The sequence below is a fragment of the Eleutherodactylus coqui genome, chromosome 1 (assembly GCF_035609145.1).
Source record: "Eleutherodactylus coqui strain aEleCoq1 chromosome 1, aEleCoq1.hap1, whole genome shotgun sequence".
In the NCBI taxonomy this organism is placed as follows: Eukaryota; Metazoa; Chordata; class Amphibia; order Anura; family Eleutherodactylidae; genus Eleutherodactylus; species Eleutherodactylus coqui.
Genome location: NC_089837.1, coordinates 325,329,007 through 325,353,244, shown reverse-complemented (window position 1 = coordinate 325,353,244; position 24,238 = coordinate 325,329,007). Strand labels below are relative to the sequence as shown.

Here is a 24,238-nt window from a genome sequence, read left to right as displayed (position 1 = left end):
TCTACTCTGCTGTCACAAGGAAAATGGCTGAAAACTGCAAAGTGTAGCTTTACTGCTTACAAAATGAGCATTCAAATCTAGGATCACATACTAATAAGCTTTGAGATCTGCACTACATATACTGATCAAAAGCCAGAAATTCATGGGTGTTCAAGAGAAAGAATGAAAAGAAAAATACTGCATACAAGAGTTTTATACAAATATCTTATGAATAGCCTTCACCTTATTAATAGGTGTGATATTGTATGGCTTCAAGCTAAGATCAGTTTTTTCAGACTATAACAGACTTTATATAGAAACAAAATTCTTGCTAAAAAGTGTGTGCATCTTAAGGCCCATTTAGACAACGATTATTGCTCAAAATTCGCTTAAAAGCCATCTTGAATTTACCCGGCCAGATGATCGCTCAATATTCGCTAAAACGGCAGTTTAAGTGACAGTTTTGAGCGTTCACTTTGTATACGCTCTTAAAGGGGTTGTCCTGCGCCGAAACGGGTTTTTTTTTTTTCAATAGCCCCCCCGTTCGGCGCGAGACAAACCCGATGCAGGGGTAAAAAAAAAAAAAACCGTCCAGTACTTACCCGAATCCCCGCGACTTCTTACTTACCTTAGTAAGATGGCCGCCGGGATCTTCACCCACGGTGGACCGCAGGTCTTCTCCCATGGTGCACCGTGGGCTCTGTGCGCTCCATTGCCGATTCCAGCCTCCTGATTGGCTGGAATCGGCACACGTGACGGGGCGGAGCTACAAGGAGCAGCTCTTCGGCACGAGCGGCCCCATTCGGAAGGGAGAAAACCGAACTGCGCAAGCGCGTCTAATCGGGCGATTAGACGCTGAAATTAGACGGCACCATGGAGACGGGGACGCTAGCAATGGAACAGGTAAGTGAATAACTTCTGTATGGCTCATAATTAATGCACAATGTACATTACAAAGTGCATTAATATGGCCATACAGAAGTGTATAACCCCACTTGCTTTCGCGGAACAACCCCTTTAAGTAGCTAATTAGCTATATAAGAGCTTATTAGTGGATCCCGCTGTATACAGAAGACAGTGGGAGTGCTGTCTTCTGTATAAAGCTGCTGTGTTCTCGGAGTACTAAGCTGGTATACAGCTAAGAGCTCCGAGCGGGGTATGCAGAAGACAGTTGGAGTGCTGTCTTCTATATACAGCTCCTTTCTTGTCAGAGCTTCCAGCTGGTTTCCAGCTGAGAGCTCTGTGCGGGGTATACAGAAAACAGCTGGAGCGCTGTCTTCTGTATACAGCTGCTTTGTTCTCGGAGCACTCAGCTGGTGTCCAGCTGAATGCTCTGAGTGAGGTATGCAGAAGACAGCTGGAGCGCTGTCTTCTGTATACAGCTCCTTTCTTCTCCACGCTTTTAGCTGGTGTCCCGCTGAGAACTGCCAGCAGGATACCAGCTGAGAGAATCTTATCAGCGCTGCCAGCTGAGATATCAGACTGCGCTGCTTATAACGGTCATCGCTCATTTCTAGAAAACTAGAAGTGAGCGATGAACGAACAGTGCACAAAAAGTGCATGATAGGCACATGTTTAGACACAACAGTTATCGCTCAAAAGACGGCTTTTGAGCAAATTTTGAGGGATAATCGTTATGTCTAAATGGGCCTTTATAGTCCACAGTCGGAGGGGTCTGGCAACACCCAATCATTAAGCTGTTCATAGCTGCACTTTCCTCTCCTTATCCAGCACTGATCTATATGATCAGTGCTGGGCAAGAGAGGAAGATGAATGTCACGACCACATTACGTCAGCTGGCACACAATACTGAAACCTGGGGAGATGAGTAAACCAGCAGGTGTTAACCTCTTATTTTACCCAAGACCAGATAACAAAATATACCTATCCCTCAGATATCTTGATCACTAGATATTAGCTTCCACTTTTATTCCAGATCATAAGGTAATAAAAAAAGTAAATCCCCCCTTCCACTTTTAGAACACCAGAACTAGTGACATTAACACCCCCCATCCACTACCTTAGACCCCCCCCCCCCCCTGGAAAAGTTTTATTTAGTTTGAAATGTTTTTTGGCTGTCTAAAACTAGGTAAAACATAACATTCAAGAGTGTCTCAGCCTGAAAAAAAAACTCTGAAAAATAGGTACCTGTAAATCCACAATTCAGCTCTGGATTCTGCCAAAAAATGATTAATCAGGAAATCTGAAATACTCCCTGATAAAGCTCCAAACAGTCAGCAAGTCTAGCATGCTTGCACTAAGTCTTTATTATATCTTTTTACGGTTTTATTCTATCCCTTCTTATTCTTCAGTTGTTTCTCCTACACTGTACATTACAGGGAAAAACGACTGCGGTCTAAATTTCGGGAACAAGCTGCAAATGCCAATTTGCTTACTGTGTTTTGCGTAGGATTCTTCAGCAAGGATTCTGCCTCTAAAGCTATGGTAAAAATTCACAGCTAAGCCACAGATACGCACGTGGCTTTAGCCCTGGTCAGTGGGCAAATTCATGTGTGGAGCCCGTATTAGGAAGTGACATGTCCTTTTTTTTTTTTTATGCACATTGAAATGAATAGGAGACTTCACTTGTGCGGATCCTGCATCAAATCCACCACAAATGTCCTGCATGTAAACACATCCTTACGCAGGCCAGGTTTTCCACACCAAAACCCTTATGTATAAAATGTGGACTTTAATACAGTTTTGTGGCTGAAACACCGCAGATTTGCAATGTTCTGATGCAAAGCAGTGGCAAAATTCAAGCTCACACGTTCATAAGTGTAAACCGCTGCGGGTGTCCTGCAATGTTTTTACAGCTGTGGAGCCAACCGTGTCCCTGCGTACTGCCGCGTATGACAGCAAAATAGTACTGTGCATGACCGCGTACTCATGCACACTGCCATGCACAGTACACCGTTGCTTAGCAATGACATGTATACATGCCACGCATATAGGTTCCCATAGAGTACAATGGGCTCTATCTCATGGATCTACGCAGCAAAATAGAACATGCTGCGTTCTTTACTGCACTTTAGTTTTCTTTACTTGCGTATTACACAATTCCGACCCACTAATGTGAGAGGATCTATGTAAGGCAATGTAATTGATTGCCTGCTAGTTACAGCGTATAAAACGGGCGTACAGAGCCTGCGGAATACGCTGTAAACCTACAGTCATGTGAGCCCGCCCTTACACTAGATTTTGGTGCAGAATGCTTTCGTTGGTAGACCCAATGCTAAAGATTGAATCACAAAAGGTGAGGGAAAAAACAAAGACATTATTCACAGAAAAAGCCAAAAATACAATACCTGAAGGTCTGCAAAGCAGACACGGTCGCCATAGGCACGATCGCCATAAGGCAGGCACAATCGCCATTGGCACAATCGCTGTAGGGCAGGCGCAATGGCCGTAAGCCCTGGAAATATGCTGTCAGCCAGACAATAAAGTGGAGGAGCAGCTTGTTCTGGGCAGGCTAATATGCAGTCACCCACTCAACCCAGCCCAGATTGAGGAGGAGTGACTGCATATACTAATAGCCTGCACATGTGAACGATACCAAAGATGCCAGCCATAGATGGATGGCGACCCACCATACAGGATATCAACCCTGGCTGATATAACAGCGGGGTGTCCCTGTATCTCTAAAGTGGGCCTCACTGGCTGACATCTTGGGCTCCCCCACCAACTAGCAAACTACATACAAAAGTACTAATGCATACTAATAAAATGCGGGTGTTGGTACTGCATTTTGGCCAAAACGCATAGACTGACGGGCCGCGCCGAGGCCACACCGCTTCCGTCAGTACCTACGCTAACTCACTATAAATTACATAAAATCACAGAGGTGAGGGAAAAAACAATGACATTATTCACAGAAAAAGCCAAAAATACAATACCTTTGGCTTTTTCTGTGAATAATGTCTTTGTTTTTTCCCTCACCTCTGTGATTTTATGTAATTTATAGTGAGTTAGCGTAGGTACTGACGGAAGCGGTGTGGCCTCGGCGCGGCCCGTCAGCCTATGCGTTTTGGCCAAAATGCAGTACCAACACCCGCATTTTATTAGTATGCATTAGTACTTTTGTATGTCGTTTGCTAGTTGGTGGGGGAGCCCAAGATGTCAGCCAGTGTGGCCCACTTTAGAGATACAGGGCAACCTGCTGCTATATCAGCCAGGATTGATATCCTGTATGGTGGGTCACCATCCATCTATGGCTGGCATCTTTGGTATCATTCACATGTGCAGGCTATTAGTATATGCAGTCACTCCTCCTCAATCTGGGCTGGGTTGAGTGGGTGACTGCATATTAGCCTGCCAAGAACAAGCTGCTCCTCCACTTTATTGTCTGGCTGACTGCATATTTCCAGGGTTTACGGCCATTGCGCCTGCCCTACGGCGATTGTGCCTGCCTTATGGCGATCGTGCCTGCCTTATGGCGATCGTGCCTATGGCGACCGTGTCTGCTTTGCAGACCTTCAGGTATTGTATTTTTGGCTTTTTCTGTGAACAATGCTAAAGATTGGGTCTAACTGCAGTCAAACAACAGATATGATACAAGATAAGGTGCATCATTTTTATTCCCCAGTTGCCTTACCAATTCACCAAAAGACCCTTTACCTAAATTCTACATACATCCAGATATGTACTCACATCCTTCGCCTCAATAAGTTCTCTGCATTTCTCGTTCTTGTTGCTGTGAATATCCGGGTGAACACAGGTGTGTTCTCTGCTGGAAAGGATAGTCATCCGAGCAGCCGAGTATGCAGTCCTCCTCAGCTCCCTGGTAATCTGGGCTATTTGCTTGTGCGTCCTGGTGCCAAAAAATATTTTGGGCACTTTTTGTCTTTGTCCATTTTCCTTTTTGCCATTTTGATTTGCCTTATCTTGATTTTTATCAGATTCGCAAAAACAGAGATTGCAAGGCTCACAATGCTGGAATAGAGAACAGTAGAAAAGAAAAAATCAAAGAGCGATTACATGTAGTAAATTACTATTCACTTAGGCAGTCAACGTCTATATGACTATTCAACTAAGACCCTTCACAGTTATAGACAATTAAAATACACAATTAAAAAAATAAGGGTGGTTTCACAGACAGCAGTTTTTTAAATGCTACATTATTTATTGATGCAGTTCTTTGAGCCATAGCCAGAAGTAGATCCAAAAGAAATGCGAGGTATAATGCTGGATTCACACGGTGTGGCTGAGAGAAGGAAAAAAATGCATTAAAATCTACCGTAGTAAAGCTGCACTTGTTTTTGCTATGATTTTGATGTGGCTGTGTTTTTTTTTTTTTTTTAAATCACAGTAAAAATGCGGTTTTACTGATGTAGTTTTGGTGCAATTTTCACTATTGTATCGGAAGTCAATCAATTCCCTGAGGCATTTGTGAACCACCTGAAAACGTCTATCTGACCTTGTACCACCAATGTACCACTGTCTCTGGTGCAGATACAACATAAAATAGTGCAGCATGAAACACTATCTTGTCAAGTAAAATGTTGAGCAGCATGATGGACGCTTGTTGGACCCTGAATAGTCAATAGTCAACTACAGCTAATGTGGTCGGTTGGGCGTTGTTTGTGACAGTGAAGAGGTCTTTGGTCTCTATTTCAATAATTAAAGTTTATGATTCTGTCCACAGTTGTGGTGGAATCCCATTTTTGACGATTCAGACAAAAGCCCTTAGTGAAGTGAGAAATGTACTCAGACTTAGTGCGTACCATACTACGATACAAACAACTTTCAGAAGACCTCAACACTGGTGTTAAAGAGATGAATGAATCTGGAAAAGGCCACAAAAGCATTGCTAAGATCTCTGTGTACATAAATCCATGGTGAGACAAATTATCCCTGGAGTGGGCATCCTGTGTAGATCATTCCCAAGAGCACAACAGGCGATCCTGAAGAGCCAAAAGGAAACAGCAAACGACCTACAAAAAACGTAACAAATTGCAGCACCTCTGTTCATGTGTCTACTATTCGATAAACACATTAAAGGAATGGTGTTCAGCAAAGACACCCCAAATGAAGTGCTGTCCATAAGACCATTGCAGGCCAATCATTGAGGGAACAATGAGCTTTAACATATATCAAAACACTTTACAGGAGAATAGAACAGCAACAGTCCATGACCTCAAGCTGAAGAGACACTGGGTGATGCAACAAGGCAAAGATACAAAGTCCACAAGTAAGGCTGCTTTCACACCTGCAGTGGGGATTCCGTTTTCCTGCTCTGTTCGGGAAGCAGGAAAAGGGAATCCCCTGGCCAAACGGATCTGTCCTATGATGAAATCAAACAGCGCAAAACAGATCCTATTGACCATATAATGGGGTTTGTTCGGCTTCTTTTCAGCTGCCTGGCATTTTACAAGAAGGAAAAAAGAGCTGCATGTTTCGCTATTTCTTCTGGTATTTTGTGCCAGATGTGCAACGGAACCTCTAAACAGAAGTTCCAGAGCAAATGTGAGCCTGGCCTAAATCAACTAATTGTTGAGAAAGATGTGCTTTGGAACAGCCAAGTCAGAGTTCTGACCTTAATCTTATCAAGACAGTATGGCACAACCTGAAGAATGCTATGCATGCAAGGCATTCCAGAAATAATGATTAATTCTTCTTCAGTGTTGCACAAATCTTTTATGTAGCCACAGGAAATTTTCACTTTTTATTCCTGCAATATGGAACAATGTGATCAATATAAACATGAGCAGTACAACTGTTTGTACATTGTTACTTTAATTACATTGTGCTATGTCTATAGGTGTGACTGGGGTACCAATCAGAAGATACTTTATAAGAAATCCCTGCAATAATCCAGGTATTTCCATAGAGTTAACTTCATTTTTCCTTGCAACTAGATGGTAAATTAGACATCTCACTGCAATTATATTGAAATCAGTATTTTATAGTACCGCTCACATTTAATTTGATGTATTAATTTGGGCTGGGAGTGAAGCCACACTTGGAAACTAGCAACATACAGTAGCTATTAATCTCATACACCAAACAAACCAGCCATTGAACCATGAAATCAGACATGCTTCACCAAATTGCTAACTGATGTGTCTGTTAGTTTACACTAGAATATATGGGCAAACATTGCATTAAACAGCCCTGAAATTCTAATTAGGCCGGGTTCCCACGGGGCGGAATCGCAGCGGAATTTCCGTGCAGACTTTCTGTATGGAAATTCCGCCGGCAATTTTTCATTCCAGGATAAAACAGCAAAGTGGCCGAGATTTGCAAAAATCTCATCCACACGCTGCAGAGAAGCCGTTGCAGCTAAGCTGCGCTGAAACTGACATACCACGCAGAATTCAAAGATGCAGCATGTCAATTTTATCGCCGTCTCCGCTGCGGCCGTCTCTTTTCTCTATAGGGAGAGACGGACGCAGCAGAATGCAGGCGTTGAAGCTGCATTTCTGCCACAGAAATCTTTCGGTATTTCCCTTGCGGTCCCGCTGCGGTCATTCCACGAGATTTACGCCCCATGTGACCGCAGTCTTAAAGAAGCGATACAACAATACAACTTAAAATAATAGCTTATATTAGTAAATAACCAGCAACAAGTCAGAAACGAAGGATAAAAAGTTACAATGAGTAAGACTAGATGTAAACAAGACTTTAGAAAATAGCAAAAAAAATAAAAAAAAGAAAAGAAACATGCCGGTCTTCAATTATAGTATATAGCGGCGAGAACCACCTCAGCTTACCACACAATGAAATACTAAGCAGTTCTTACAGGAACACAGAACAGAAAGCAAAAACATGACTATTCTTAATATTGTAACCCATAAACAGTAGGGCAAAGCATGGCATGTGTTACACCACAATGCTGGGGATCAAGCTGTCTCTTAGCCTTTAGTATGTGGAAAAGCAAGTTCAGATTACTCTCATTCCCACTCAAGCTTGTCCACCATTAAATATTACAATAAGCGATAGAATGGAGGTGAATATGACCCTTCTGGAGCTGTCAGTCACGGGGATAAAAGGTTCACTGATGTGCCAAAGAAACAGCCCGTCAAACCAGATAAAGTTTCCTTCTTGCTGGAATTGTTACATTCCCCTCTCAAGTTGCGAGGAAAGGTAGGCTTCATTATGGTGTGCTGCCACATTAAATAGCCAGCTCCAAATATCCTGCCTTCTATATTGAATAATTACTTATTCACTCAAAGGATAAAAAGGACACGTTATGAATGGAGTTCTTGTAAGTGGTGAGGGAGGAAACAGCTGACCCAACGGTGTCCCTTACATTTACTGCAATATCCGACTAGAACAGGAAAGGAGAGAGCAAATTATATAATGATTATTTCACTCTGAAGACTTGTTTCAGCATTCAACAGTTTTGGATTGCAATGAATTGATGGTATCGTTTCTAAACTAATTTTTTTTTTGTGAGTACAAAAATATCAAATTTTTTAAAATGACAAATGCATGTCACAAAGACCAAAAGATTATTATCTGTCCACAAAATATTTATTACCGTATATACCGGCGTATAAGACGACTTTTGAACCCCGAAAAATCTGCTCTGCAGTCGGGGGTCGTCTTATACGCCGGTAATACAAAAAAAAAAAGTGTAAAAAAAAAAAATTTTATTACTCACCTCCCACGGCGTCCTGTCGCGCTCCGGCAGGATGTCGCTCGCTCCGGCAGGCTGTCGCTCGCTCCTCGTCCCCGCCGCAGCATAGCTTTCTGAATGCGGGGCTTGAAATCCCCGCTTCCAGAAAGCTAATACACACGCCGGCAGCCATGACAGCATTGAATGGCTGTGATTGGCTAAAGCACACGTGGCTTCAGCCAATCACACTATTCAATGACATCATTGAATGGCTGTGATTGGCTGAAGGCGCACGTGTTAGCAATCACACCCATTCAATGATGTCATTGAATAGTGTGATTGGCTGAAGCCACGTGTGCTTTAGCCAATCACAGCCATTCAATGATGTCATGGCTGCCGGCGTGTGTATTAGCTTTCTGGAAGCGGGGATTTCAAGCCCCACATTCAGAAAGCTATGCTGCGGCGGGGACGAGGAGCGAGTGACAGCCTGCCGGAGCGAGCGACATCCTGCCGGAGCGCGACAGGACGCCGGGGGAGGTGAGTAATAAAATTTTTTTTTTTTTCTCCACTGAATACCGGCATATAAGGTGACAGTTGGGGGGTCGTCTTATACGCCCCGTCGCCTTATACGCCGGTATATACGGTACCCATTATGTAAGAAAAATATACTTTTTTTTTTTAATTTAAAAAGAAATAAAAAATAGATTCTGTGACAATGTCACACACTGTTTGATAATGAACTACAAACTGCCAGGACTTTTTTGGCCATGCTAAGGTAATCTTAAGACCTTTATGCAAATATTCAACATTATGGAAAATGTCAGCCGTTTACACGCACTTGCGGCAACTACTCTAAAGTTAGGCTATTTTCACACAGCAGTATTCTAGACAGTATTTTGCTTCAGTATTTGAGAGACAAAAACAAGAATGTAACCTACATAGAAAAAGCAGAATGAAAAACATTACATCTCTTCTGTGCACTGGACTCACTCCTCGCTTGGACTTGCAAGAAATGAAACTAAATACTGCCCAAAATACTGCAGTGTGAAAGTAGCCTTGGCTGTGTTCACATCTATGTCAATGGCTCTATTTGGGACAGATCTGTCTAAAAATCCCAAATGAACTAATGCAGCATGCAGTACTATTTCATCTGGGAAAATGTCAGACAGCATAAAAGAAGACGGAAAGACCCCTTGACAACTTAAGGGGCAAAAAGATGGAAGGTTGGCAGAGTATGTAAACACACGACTAGTGGAAGGGCAACCAGAGAAATAGTTGCGGATCACTGTCTACATTATCTTTCCCTCTAAGTAACGAGAATGGGGGCGGAACGGGTTATTGCAGATAGAACTGGCGGGATACACATAATATAAAAAATAACCAAAAACCTCTATACTGTATGGTGACATGATACATGGAGGAAAAAAACTATAAGACAATCCTTAGAGGGGTTCTCTATAGGCCACCAAATATAACAGAAACCATGAAAATCTATTACTAAGAAAAAATATAGATGAAGCCGCAAATCACAATGAAGTAATTATTATGGGAGACTTTATATATAAACTGGGAAGCTGAAACCCGTGGATTTCATAAAGGTAATAATGTTCTGTCAATTACCTTTCCAAACTAATTAAGCACCAAGCTAAGGGGATGGCCATTTTGGACTTAATATTAACCAACAAAATAACAAAGGTGCAGGTCAGGGGACACCTGGGAAATGGTGACCATAATATAATAGGTTTCCACTTGTCTTTCAAAAGGGAGTTTTATAGGGGAGCTACGAAAATACTAAACTTTGGGAAGGCAATATTCAAACAGCTTAGAGATGCCAATATCCTTATGGACTGGGACAATGTACTCAAAAATAAAAGTACAGACATTTGGTAGGAAATTTTTAAAATCATCTTAAATACTCATCGTGGTTAGAAATAGGAGGAAACCAATGTGGCTCAAAAAAGATGTGAAGGGGGCAATAAACAACAAAAAGAAAGCATTTAAACTACTAAAACAAACAGGCAGCAAAGAAGCACTAAAAACCTATAAAGGAAAAAAATAAATGATGTAAAAAGCAGATAAAAGCAGCAAAGATGAAAACAGAGCGACTCATTGACAGTGAGAGTAAAACGAAGGGCAGTCTTAACTCTGCAATCCAATTTTGGATTTAGGGTTTCCTAGGGGGCTCTCTCTTTCTGCCATTTTACAATGGTGCCATCTGCTGGCGAGAGCCAGTACTACGGTATGGGACATGCTGGAGAGGCCCCCCGACAACAGAGTGGCCAGTAATATGCAGTAAGAATACCCTGCTGGACGTCTTCAGACATCGGAGATGTACAGCATTCAATCAGAATGTCTTCAGTCATCAGACAGTGGATTGGAAAGGGTTAAATTAACATAATGTCATTGCGTATTACGTGTGCATTTTACTAGGTACTAAGCACACATACATTTTACTACTACTACGCGTGAATTTTACCCCGTACTAAGAAAAATAGAGCCGTACTGTTCTCTATGGGCAAATAATAAACGCTGTACATACGCAATTATATTGCGTAGGTGTGGCGTTTATACGCATCATCGCTAAGTGACAAAGTGGGAAATAAAAATAAAATGAAACAAGCCAGACTGCACGTGACATCGTGCTTGAGATAAGTTGTCATGCGCAGTGAAAAGTCGCTGGCATGTTATACACATAGCATTTTACCACATGCTCATGTGAGCCCAGCCTAACCCTAAACCGCTTTTAACTATGTAAATAGTAAAAAAAAAAATTAATGCTCAAAGTGTTGGGCATTATAAAAAAAAGGTTGGGAAAATTGTATAGTGTGATGAGGAGAAAGCAAATCTATTAAATAGTTTTTTTGCCAGTGTATTCACTTAGGAAAATGAAATGTCAGGTGTAACGCAGAGAGATAAAATAAACTCTCCATTAAATGTCACCAATCTAACCCAAGAGGAAGTACAGAGCCGCCCTAAAAAGATTAAAATAGACAAATCGCCAAGTCCCAATGGCATACATCCCCAGGTTCTAAGGGAATTAAGTGTGATAAACAGACCGTTGTTTCTTATATTTAAGGACTCTATAGCATCAGGATCTGTTCCACTGGATTGGCGCATAGCAAATGTGGTGCAGATATTTTAAAAAAAGGTCAAAAAGCAAACCTGGAAACTAAAGGCCGGTAATTTCTATTGTGGGTAAAATGTTTGAGGGGTTTCTAAAAGATGTTATTCTGGAGTACCTCAATGAAAATAGCTTTATAACTCCATTTCAACATGGGTTTATGAGGAGTCGCTCTTGTCAAACCAATCTGATCAGCTTCTATGATGAGGTAGGTTCTAGACTGGACCAGCGAGTCACTGGATGTTGTAGATCTCGATTTTTCCAAAGTATATGATACTATGACGCATAAATGGTTGGCAAATAAATGAGAATCTTGGTCTGGGCGAGAATGTGTGTAAATAGGTAAGTAACAGGCTCAATGATGGAAAGCAGGGGGTTATTAATGGTACATACTTCGATTAAGTCAACGTTGCTAGTGGGGCACCACAGGGATCAGTTATGCTCCTATTCTTTTTAATATATTTATTAATGACCTGGCAAAAGGATTGCACAGTAAAATAGAAATATTTTCAAAAGCTACAAAACTATGTAAAGTAATTAACACCAGATAGGATAGCATACAGTTGCAAATGGGTCTGGATAAGTTGGAGATTTGGACAGAAAAGTGGCAAATGAGGTTAACACTGCTAAATGTAAGGTTATGCGCAAAGAAGAAAAAAGGTGGAGCAACCCCAGTGGAAAAGAAACAGGATGAGAATCGAAGTAGGGAGCTTCTTGTTGATGGAAGGTGCAGCCCACCCTAAAGGGTGTTATACTTGACGGGTAAATGTATAGAACAACAGACAACAACAAAAAAAACAAAAAACTATCTTTATTGAGGAGTGATTGTGCCACAACCCTTCAGATTAGGTATTTTGCCAAAGAGATATCAGTTTATTATAAAAACCAGCTTATATACATGTTTCGAGGTATGGGAGCCTCTTCCTCAGTACTCGCTGGGGTTACGCATCTAAAGATGCTGACCGTGTATCTCACAGAATTCTTTCAGCGATCTTTTGGCAAAATACATAATCTCAATAAGCACTTGGGGATTTTAGTTAACTGTAAATTAATTGGAGCTTTCAGCGTCAGGCAGGTGCTGCCAAGGCACATAGAATAATGGTGTGCATTAAAATAGGTCTAGGGGCACATGACGAGAACATTGTTCTTCTACTTTACAAGTCACTGTTGAGACCACACTTGGAATATTGTGTACAGTTTTTGTACTAACAGAAAGACGGCTGATAGGTGACCTAATAACCATGTATAAATGTATCGGGGACAATACAGAGATCTCTCCCATCATCTATTTATACTCAGGACTGTGACTGTAACACTGGAGAACCCTGTATATCTAGAGGAAAGAAGGTTCCATCAACAACATAGAAGGGGATTCATTACTGTAGGATCAGTGAGACTATGGAACTCTACCTGAGGATGTGGTGATGGTGAACTCACTAAAAGAGCTTAATAGAGGCATCAAAGCCTTTTTTGAGCTTAACAGTGTTACACATTATAGTCACTAATAAATTCAGAAGTGTTGATGATCCAGGAAGCTATTCTGATTGCCAGTCTTGGAGTCAGGAAGAAATCTTTTATCCTAAAATAAGGAAAACTGTCTTCTAACTCATGGGGTTTTTTTGCCTTCCTTTAGACCAACATTTCAGCCTAAACTACTATGTAAGGGTAGGTCATCAATAGTTAAAGAGCTAGGCTAGGTTCACATCAAAGACTCCGTTGCAGATGGGGCATGAAATTCCAGACAAAATAGGGCAGCATGTCGTGCCATTACCTCTGGTAAAATTTCTACCCACATGCCAGAAGTCGAACAGATTACAACGACTATCTGCCTGTGTAGGAGGTTGTTCATCTATGAACGACTGCCTGTTATCTGTGAATGGAGATGGATCGCTGAAGCGATATCTGGCCCGCTCCGCCTCTATTCACTAAGTGATTATTCTGGGGACGAATGTCAGGCACTTAAGAGCCCAACAATTGTCCTGTGTAAGAGGACCCCAACTTTTTTTCCCCATAAGTAACTAGCATAAGTATATAAGAAATTTGATTATACATCTCATTACAGAAAAATTGCTTCTTTCTCCACTTAACATTCACTTCTCCTCCCTGACTCCTGGACTGATCGATCATTTGGAATTTACTGATAAAATTGGTACCCCGAAATATGTACAAACATCAGTTTACAGCTGGCTTCATGCGGCAGTATCAGAAGCACTGCATTGGTGTCAATCAATCCCAAAAAAAAATTTAGGTGTTTTACAGGGTTCTTTGCTCCTTCATTTTAGGTATTTTCGAAGCTTTCTGTTCTCAGAGATACATTGCTGTGGTTTTCTGACATTTCTATTTCTGAATATGTGGAATTTAATTTTAAAAACCATTTAATTTTATAACCGTACATAAAAAGAATATATCATGAACTCGCTACACGCATTTAGCAACCTATAATAATATTTGCTTCAAATAAAATCTGGTGATCATGGCATTTCATTTGAAGAACTATTACTTCAGTGTACCCAGCACATGAAAATAAGTTCTCTCTATGTGAGCTTCATGAAAATATGTCTGGCATATCTGCCTTCTCTGTACTGCACCCTCTTTTTGGTCATTTCAACAGATCTTGCCAATGATAACAGACATATCCGAGCCACAAGGATATAACCTCAAACTACTGTACGAGGAAAAAATCCACACTTTAGGAGAAGAAACCAGGTTGACAAATCAAATCACACCTAATGAACTCAATCTTTCATCACAAAAAGTTACTAAGATCATAATAAAAATGAGTGTGATATCTTTTAGTCTTCGGATATACCTGTCACTGCTTGTGAAAAGATTTGTTCGACAACATAATTAAATAAATGTATGACAAACTCAGTTGAAAAATGGAACTGCTTATATCATATTAAAGACCTTCTACACTGGAAACAATAACCAAAAACTCCACACACTAATAGAATCTTCACAGTCCTAGCATGTAAGCCACAGATAAAATATATCTATGGTTGGCTTACACTGGTACAGTAAAGCTTTGACCCCATGATACAATGCTTACAAACTGTTATATCAATGTAGTGATAAATCCCAGGAGCCAAATAGTCAATGTGCCTAGAACTCTGTGGTTATCTGCCCAACGGGTTAGGTTTTCTATTCAAGTTCATGAAAGTTCTATTATTTACCTCTAAAACAATCAAACTGTCTTCTAGAGTAACAAGACTGGCTCCGACCTATAGGAGGTTGTCATATGATCAGAACCCTTACAGGATATTTTTCTTGGTCAGAAGTCATTGTTGCTTCTAGCACAGTGTATGATTGGTTATGAATCTGATCATAAAGTCATTCAAGGTTTGGGGATAAAATATGCACAACTATCTTCATTTGTAGCAACAATACTCATCATGGACTATTTTCATATCATGCGTAACAAAATACTTCTTCAGGTTTTCTCAGTAAAATGCAGAGGAGGTACAAGGATGCTTCTGTCCTCTGTTCATTTGCCCTGTTATGGCTCAGGACTGGACTGCACTTTATGACCCAAAAAGGAGAACGGCTCTAAAAGACTGGCGCCCATTCTGGCAGGCCATCTGCTGTCCCAGTATTATAGGATGGCCAGTCATGTGAAAGACTGTCTTCCAATACTACATCCCACCGGCAGCAGCTGCTTTGGGGGAAATAGGTGGAAGGGAATCATATGATTCCAGAGAGTGTTGCGAGCGGGACCTGGTGTGACCAGCTGTTCACCTCAGGCCCTGCATTCTGGGAGGGGTTCTGCATGCTGGCAGTGTTACGGCAAAAATACATGGCCGTGTTATAGTAGCGAGCAGAGAAAGCTTTGTCTGGCATTACCATTGGTAACTTTTAGTTTTTTCCCCCATAAATACTTAAAGCGCAGATAGGAAACTTTGTAATATATCTTATTACAGAAAAATGCCTTTTTCTCCATTTATCAGGCTCTCAACTCACTGATACAGTGCCCACAATGAATGATAGGCGAGAGCTGCCTGTGATTGGTTTTTCAGGGAAGAGCTTATATTTAAAGCCCTTCTCTGAAATCCAATGACAGGGTGCCGGCAGCAGGATCCTCTACCGCAGTTGTCATGTGTGATAGCTGCACAGGGAATTGAAAACAATGCACGCAGCTACATACACGCGTTTTTGCTTGTACAGAGGTGCGCACATATGTACGCACAAAAACATGCTCGTGTGAAGCTACCCTCAGAAATGAATAAAATATGAATGCATAATAAGACAGCTATATGATTTTTATATGAGCTGTAATATATGGGTTAAGAAATGCAAGTAGTATACCAAGTGGGTACATGATAGACCCACCTTTAAGTATATAGCTGTAATTGAAAATGTTCATTTAACCCTTACTAATATTGTAGAGAGATAGGCCCCCTGTCCACGGCAGTGTATTCGCCGGCGGTAAACCACTGGCGAATCACACTAACCTGCGCTTTCCATAGCATTGCTTTGGAAAGCGCAAGCCCCTGTCCACGGGCCGAGAACCATTGCGATTCTCCGCTCGCGGCAGGCAATTCGCAGCATGCTGCAAATTGCCCCAATTCTCCGTGGCCAGCCTATCTATCAGATTAGGCTGACCGGCGGAGATTCGTCTGCGGCTCCTGCTCCCGGGCAGCAGCTCCCGCGGGACTTCGCATCGCCCGTGGACAGCCGGCCTTAAGCACATTTGTATGTATTGGAATCTTTATGCTTGTTTATAATGTACTTTTTTTCCACTGTGAAAATTAATAAAATATTTGTTTAAAAAAAAAAAAAAAGGGGGGGGAAGCAGTAATCCCACCGCAGGCTCTGATCAAAGAACTAGTACCTCTTACACTATGTAAGGTCAGGATTGACCACAGTTATCAACGGGTTGAATAGGCCAGTCTCCCAAAGTTTTACGTGAGGCACAACTGCTTTAGCCAAACAAGCACCATACTATACAGGTTTCCTTTTCTAATCGTTTCTAAACATTGAAGTCTGGTCACCACAAGTAGCTTCTTCTCTTTTTATTTGTACTAGTTTTCATGGGATCCAATGTCTCACTGCCAATAAAAGTGTGTAGGTTGAGGTCAGTTTTAACAGTATTGTGTTTATTTTTACCTTTCTCTTTACTTTTCTTATCTTTGTCGGATATAAATATTGGAAACTATGCATTTCAATATCTATTTTCTTTATTTGGATGGCATTTCTAAGCAACGCAATGGTCCAACGGCACATATATAACAACATTATAAAATGTCCCAGACATGCAGTGTAAAACAGTTTCTTCACAGTAAAGAGAGAGTGTATAAAAGAAAAATAAGTTCCAGGCCACCAAATAAATGGAAGAGTAAAGCAGGAATGTTTACCTTAGCAGAACCTGTAAAATAACTTTAGCCATGTTGGAACCACCTGGAACAAAAAGGTTCTTTAATAAGAACTGTTCTCAATATACTGTATTTAAAATGTGTCTCTGTATTGAGACTGGGGGGAGCTATCAAGCTGTAAACTTGGGCCAATTTTATGGTCACCTGTAAAAATCTGGAATCGTACAAAGCTTGTATTGCAGTTTGGAAATCAAGAAATAGAGCAGATGCTTTGTCTATTTTCTTCACGAACACTGGAAGTACTTCATAAACATCATTCTGTCCTGCACCAACCAGAGAACCTGCTGGTGCCAACTATTACAGTCTGTAGCCACATTTTAGGGCACAAATGTGGCAAGTATCTTCTTAGTGTTGCAGTCTAGTGGGGAAAAGCCATCACATGTCTGCAAATGGACTAACAGGCTTTAATTGACGGCCAGAACGTTGAAAGTTTTAATTACTATCAGACCGATTGTGACGTGAAAATTTAACAGGACTCTGCCGCAAAAGAGTAGTAAATGGTAAAAAAAGCAATGAACTTGTTTTGGGTTTTTTTATGCAAATTTGCTCTCCTTCTATCTTGATAAACCCGGAGAGGATTTATATTTTGCCAACATAGTTTCCGCAGCTCAATGTAAACCCCTGTTTTCTACAATGAGCCATTGAGGATGTTGTGAATCTGGCAAATGTTTTTGAGTGGGAATTGAAAGTTAGCCTATAAAAAGTCCTGCAATTACTTTCACTACTTCAACTTTAATCTTTCTAGTGAAATTATAATGACATATGCAGGTTTGTGAGCAAATGAACCTATTTTATAATTAAGCTAACAGAATGGTAGAACAGTATGGAGTGTTCAATAACGGACCAATGACCAAAACAGCAATCTAATAAAATAACTTGCTGATAGAAGTCTATTCCTTTACATTTAGCATATTTCTAGACTCAGTCAATAAGGCAAATCCACATGTGGCTTCCCGACGTGTACTTCATATCAAGAATGGATATGCCAATTCTTATTTTCAGTGACAAGGATTTCAAATTTCACGCTGCATTAAACTGTGGCAGTGGGTCGCTTTTTTTTTCATATATTCTTTAGATTTTTTTCCTTTTTTTTACTCAACTATGTGACTTTTTTATTTATTTAACATATATGCCCCGCATGACGTCATACAAGTGCTCTGGGGGTCATTCACACTATTTCTTTTTTTAATTGCACACTTTTCAACTGTAACTGGGCCATCCATAGGAGCCCCAGTTACAGCAAAAAACATTCCTTTAATGTCACAGTAGGCACTGTCAGAGGTCTGCTAAGACGTTGCAGCTCTAGTATGGTGCGGTCGCCAGCGATCACATACAGGAAATGGCACTGGCGCTTCCTGCATTCTCTACATAGTGCTCGCTGAGTGCTATGTAGCCTGCAAATGGAAAGACAGAAGCGGTTAGAAACCACTTCTGTCTCCTCCCCTGGGTAATGGGCTGGGTACCGAGAACCTGACCTGCTAAAATGCAGGAGCTATGATCCCGCACCACATATTTACTATTGGCCGGGATTAATGCCCAGGACCAAGCGCAGTATACATACGAAGCTTGGTCCTTAATAGGTTAAATATAAGATGACACGAAAGCAAAGGAAATCTCTCTCTCCCTCTTTCCCGCAACTCACCGCTCTCCCCCACCGGCACCCGAATCTTTAGAGACGAGTTTAGTTTGCCTTAGCGAGTACGCTCGCTCATCTCTAATTATGACCTTTCTAAAAACCACTTATTTAAAGAAAAAATAAATGTAGTGTAGGAAATAATGCATTACATCCACTCACAGCAAAAAGGAGCAAATCTTTTTACAGTTTTACACAAAATACAGTGAAGTTTGCGTAGTATGTTTGCATTCAGTCACATGACCATTCTCAAGATTTGTTCCTGGCTCTTTTCTGCATGAATCCTGTAATTCCAAATATGCCGAATGCTCCGACATTACATTAAAAAATTATTTACCCCACAACAGGGTCTGCGGCCTGAAGATACAGAACCAAATTTTAAATCCGTATATGTATCTGCAATATGCAAGAAAATACAGCAGACGCAAGAAACAAAATATGGATGGAAGACAATAAACCAACAGTCAAAAATCAAAATAAACAAAAATATGAACAGAATGACATTCAAACTTAAATACTAATAAAATAATCTGTATTTAGTATCCATATTTGGTCTTTTTTTATACATTTTAATACCCGTGCATGAATATGGTTCAAAAGGCATGATAGCCTTCTAATGCACAAATCATTTGGTAAGAATTAAAAGTCTGGTCGTTTATTTATACAAATGCACCAAAAAGCTAATTTTGTTAGCACTTCCTACAAATGAATTAAAATGCAAATGTGTACATAGGCATGGTTGCAACAACACAGTAGCAAAACCCACCCCACAGCACTCATACACTTAACACCTGAAAAAAATTGCACAACTGTTATATTTGTTAACTGTATGAAAGGTGAAGGTTCTCAGGGCGTATTTTGATCAAAACATGTAGGCTCATCTGCCTTGTCCAGGAGACCTCCATTCCAATGGGACCTGCTCTCAACAGACTCACCTCTTAGGGCCTAAGCACACCTTATTTCCCCATCTGTTCCAAGTATTCTATTTAAAGTCGAGCGATTGAGAGTAAGTCCCATCTGCATGGAGGTCCCTTGGATGTGGCAGATGAGCCCACATGTTTTTAACAAAATCTGTTGTAAGAACTTTGCATTTTTATGCAGTTTATAAATATTAGTGCTCATTCACATGAGATTATGAGTATTTCTCACGTGTAGAATACGCAGAAAACAGCAAATGTGCATTTGCTCTGTATGTTAGATCTCCATGGCCTATATTCACTCATAATACACACCAAAATAGTACATGCTGTAAGATATGCAGTACACAGCAAATACTTATTTGCTGTGTATATGTTAAATGTCCATGGCCTATATTGGCACATAATATGCACCATAAGAGTACATGCTGCATTTTTGTTTTTAACGTGCAAAAAAAAATGCAAATGTGAGTGACCCAATAGAAATCAATGAGCTTTTAGCACATAGTATTAAATGCGCGTAATACACTGGGCACATATGCTTGTGTAAGCGAGCCATTACAGATTAGCTCAAGTATTAGATGTGAATGCTAAGGCACATATTTTTGTTACTATACCGCTGCAGCCATGGCTTACGTGGAGCTTTGCATTTATTTCATTTGGAGGAAGTGCTGACTGAATTTGCTTTTGTTGCATTTGCAGAAGAGTGGCGGCCTCCATCTGTCATGCACCCCTTTTCCCCATCTGTCACAGGTATTTTAATTAAAGTACATAGCTTGGATTCTACTTTCCCAGAATGCTTTGGAGACTTAGGTCCTAAAAAAGACAAGTCTGCCGAAAGCAGGTTCTCATCTGAATGGTGGTTGCTTGGACGTAGTAGATTGGCCCACATGTTTTGATCAAAATATGTGGCAAGAACCTTCCACTTTTATGCATTGAGTAAATATGTGCAATTTTGTTCAGGCATTGAATGTATGAGTGCAAAGACATTTTTTTTTTTACAAACAGGCAAGCCATTTTAATGCTTACCTGCTTCTATTTCTATACGGAATGTCCCACACAATTCCTAAAGAACTGTTAACAGTCCAGTGATCTAAGCTGATGCCCAGGTAATAACCGAGTCCTGTGGTATCATCTACAGCCTATTATTAAAACGTCAAAAAGGGAGCTGAACAGAAAAACAATGACACATTAAGGAAAATCAATTAACAGAAAACCTTTGATCGGTCATGAAAGGTAGAAGATAGATAAGATGAATAAAGGCTTATCATCATCTACAAAATAATATTGTCACAAAGCCATCTCAGTGTTACAAGTCTCAATACCCTGCTGTGTGAAATCTCACACGAGGGCACCGTGCTGGGATATGAGAAGTGACATGGCTAAGGCTTCTCAACTACTCTAACCCTTAACAGAGGGTAGCACTCCCCAGCTATAGTCCCATGATTAAGCCACACAAAGCAGCTGTTTATCCACTCACAGTAACCAGCAGGTGAACCCGATTCAATATTTATCATAGGCTTTTACAGATCACTGCTAGCCAAGCAAACGTTTTAATTAAGCTGGAACTCGCTTCAAAGAACTTATTCAAGATGTCAATCAGCAGGATAGAGATCGGATACGGTGTCAGGTGAGAGTGTGTAATACAAATCCGTAACTTTCTTCATCCCATCTCTGTAAATTAGCCTGGTATAAAGTTGGGGCTCTGATTGTAACAGACTGCCAGTCTCCTGGAATGTGTAACTCAAGTCACTCAAACCCCATTGTGCAGGTTGTAAGCAATATGTTAAACTGCAGTGGGCTAGCACATTAAGACAGATCCTTTTCACAGCCGGTTTCTTGATACCACAAGTGTTTGTTACACTACTCTCCATTTACTGTTTACTTTCTTAGCTGGTGTAAATGGGGATTCCTTAACATTGCTGTCCCAGTTTCTCCAAGTCATGGCCACTGCAGAACTCATCCGAAGAGTGTGCTGCGGGGGGAATAATTTCAGGTCTAACTCCCATACAAACAGAATGCCTGTTGCTTATTATGGCCTAATTGTCAAGGAGCAGAAAGGGCTCACACTGTATCCCAAGGTAAGCACAAGCAGGGCTATGACACCAAGTGGCTCATGCAAATGCACATGGGAAAAGGAGGTCAAAGAACTTGAAAAACAAGGGCCTCCTCATTTCATCACACATAAAGGAAACACATTTAGTAACTGTACTGTGTTACAGAAACTGTGACCTGGTGCATGGATCTCTAGAAAGGGAAACACAAAACATACAGCTGCGATTCCACTCAGTAAAACATGAGCGTGCCATCTTTGTTTTAACATTAGGGACCTGTCAGCTCACCTGGCATGTCGGTATTCGTTAAAACTTTTATTCTTCAGCTAAGAGCTGGCATACTTTTCATTGGCTGAACAGGAGGCCACAGTCTTCTTATTTAGACCTGCCCACTTTTTGGACAAATGGTAGATGCAGGATAAAAAGCTCTAAAATTTGCAGCATTTTTACAAGAGACATTTTTAATGCGGTCATTTTGGAGTACATGTGGAATATGGAATAATAGTTATTTGTTGTGGGGGGGGGGGAGAATAAAATATTGTTCTGGGGGAATGTTAAGGTTTTATTCTTTTTAAACCACTCACTATGACACATATGTTAACTTTACTCTAAGGGTTGTATTGATAGCATTACCAATTTTAAATGCACTTTGTTAAAGAAAAAATTCCTCCCCCCAGAAGGAGTTGTTGGAATCTAATGAAATTTTCTATGTGTGATTGTAACATTGGTATAAGGTTTAAAATATCAGAGCGGAATAAAACTGAACAGTTGAAGGGAGGCTCTAGTACCCTGTTGTACTGCCTCTAGCTTGGATGTAAGATGTGATACGGGGGCATGGAGGCTCTAGTACCCTGTTGTACTGCCTCTAGCTTGGATGTAAGATGTGATACGGGGGCATGGAGGCTCTAGTACCCTGTTGTACCACCTGTAGCTTGGATGTAAGATGTGATATGGGCTGGCATGGAGGCTCTAGTACTCTGTTGGGTCACCTCTAACTTGGCTGTAAGATGTGATACAGGTGGACATGGAGGCTCTAGTACCCTGTTGTCCCGCCACTAGCTTGGATGTAAGATGTGATATGGGGGGACATGGAGGCATACAGGTTTTGTATGGTATTCTGCAGAATATCAGTCCATATTTGCTGTAACTGAGCATCTAGATAATGCAAACTTGTAGGCTATTGAAGAACAAATATGGCAAAATGCTTCTTGGAAGCCCTGCCATGAGAGGAACACATGTGGCTGCAGGATGTCTTGAACATATCACTGAGCTGTCACTGTCTCTCGTACCCCTCCCCCCAGCCCATACACACAACACCATGGTATTATATTCTATTGCAAGAGTGAACAAATAATCGCAATTACAAGTCCCCTCTGTGGTCAAAAAATTATAAAGATGAAAAAAAGAAAAAAAAAACTTTTAATATTTATTAGAAAAAATAAAAAAATAATCATTTACCCATATTTATTTTTAAAAAAATCAAAACAATAAAAGAGAAAAACATATTCGCGTGTCAATAAAAGTCTAATCTATCAAAGTAACACATTATTTGTTCTCCGCGGTGAACGTCATCAGAACAAAAAAAATACACGCCAAAATTATACTTATCTCATCTCCAAGAAAAATTGTGATTTTAAAGGAGCCCTCACACAACTATGCTGGCAGAATAATAAGAAAAAGTTATGGCAGTCAGAAGATGAGGCAGCAAATTTTTTTTCCACAAAAAATTTGTGTTTTTTCAAAGTAGTACAGTAAAAAAATATACGGAAATTTGTACTGAATAGAATAACGTTGTGTCATTTTTGTTGCAGCGTGTACACCATAAAAAAGACCCACCTAAGGATGGTAGAATCGCATGCATGTTTTCCATTTCACTCCATTTAGAAATATTAAAAAGTTTTCCAATACATTATATGGTACATAAAATAGCACCATTAAAAAACATAACTCGTCCCACAAAAAACAAGCCCTCATACAGCCATATAGATGGAAAAATAAAAAGGAGTTGTAATTTTTTTGAAACTGGGGAGGAAAAATTGACAATTTAAAAAAAAATAAATAAAGGGGGGGTGGTCTTTCAGGTTTATTGGACATGCAGAGGGCATACAACTGTTCTTTGTACAAATGATTAGCCATAGCACTTTAGCTCTTGCTGACTGTGCTCAGTTTCCCAGGACTACACTATTGAAGACCTACAATCAAGATAGGTCATGAACAGTTAATCAGTGGAGTCTGCTGCTTGAAACGCCTGACAATCAGCTGTATAAAGAAGCTGAAGCCTCTTCTTAGGCATGTGATATTATCGGTCACATGACCTGACTGCAGCTCAATCCTATTTAAGGGAATAGGACTGAGCTGCTATACAAGGCACAGCTACGACACTTACCTGAGTGCCGCTGTCACTTCAATCAGCCTATTAGTGGGAATCCTGAGTGCTGGCCCCTGGAAGATTAAGCATTGATGGCCTATTCTAAGGACAGGTCATCAGTAGTTCAGTCTCAAAAAACTCATTTAACCTCCTTAATACATCATACTGCAGGAGCAATCAAACCATTACTAGTCCCCTATGCGGACTAAAAAACAAAAATGTAAAGATCAATTTTAA

The 24,238-nt window shown here is 40.6% G+C and overlaps 1 protein-coding gene across 1 annotated transcript in view; it reads right to left on the bottom strand.

The window, feature by feature from the left end:
• The window catches only part of BRIP1 (BRCA1 interacting helicase 1), a 228,452-nt gene that overhangs the window by 161,004 nt on the left and 43,210 nt on the right, over positions 1-24,238 (bottom strand). The window contains 1 exon segment of the mRNA XM_066575099.1: positions 4,630-4,911. Coding sequence (XP_066431196.1) covers positions 4,630-4,911 — 282 coding nt within the window.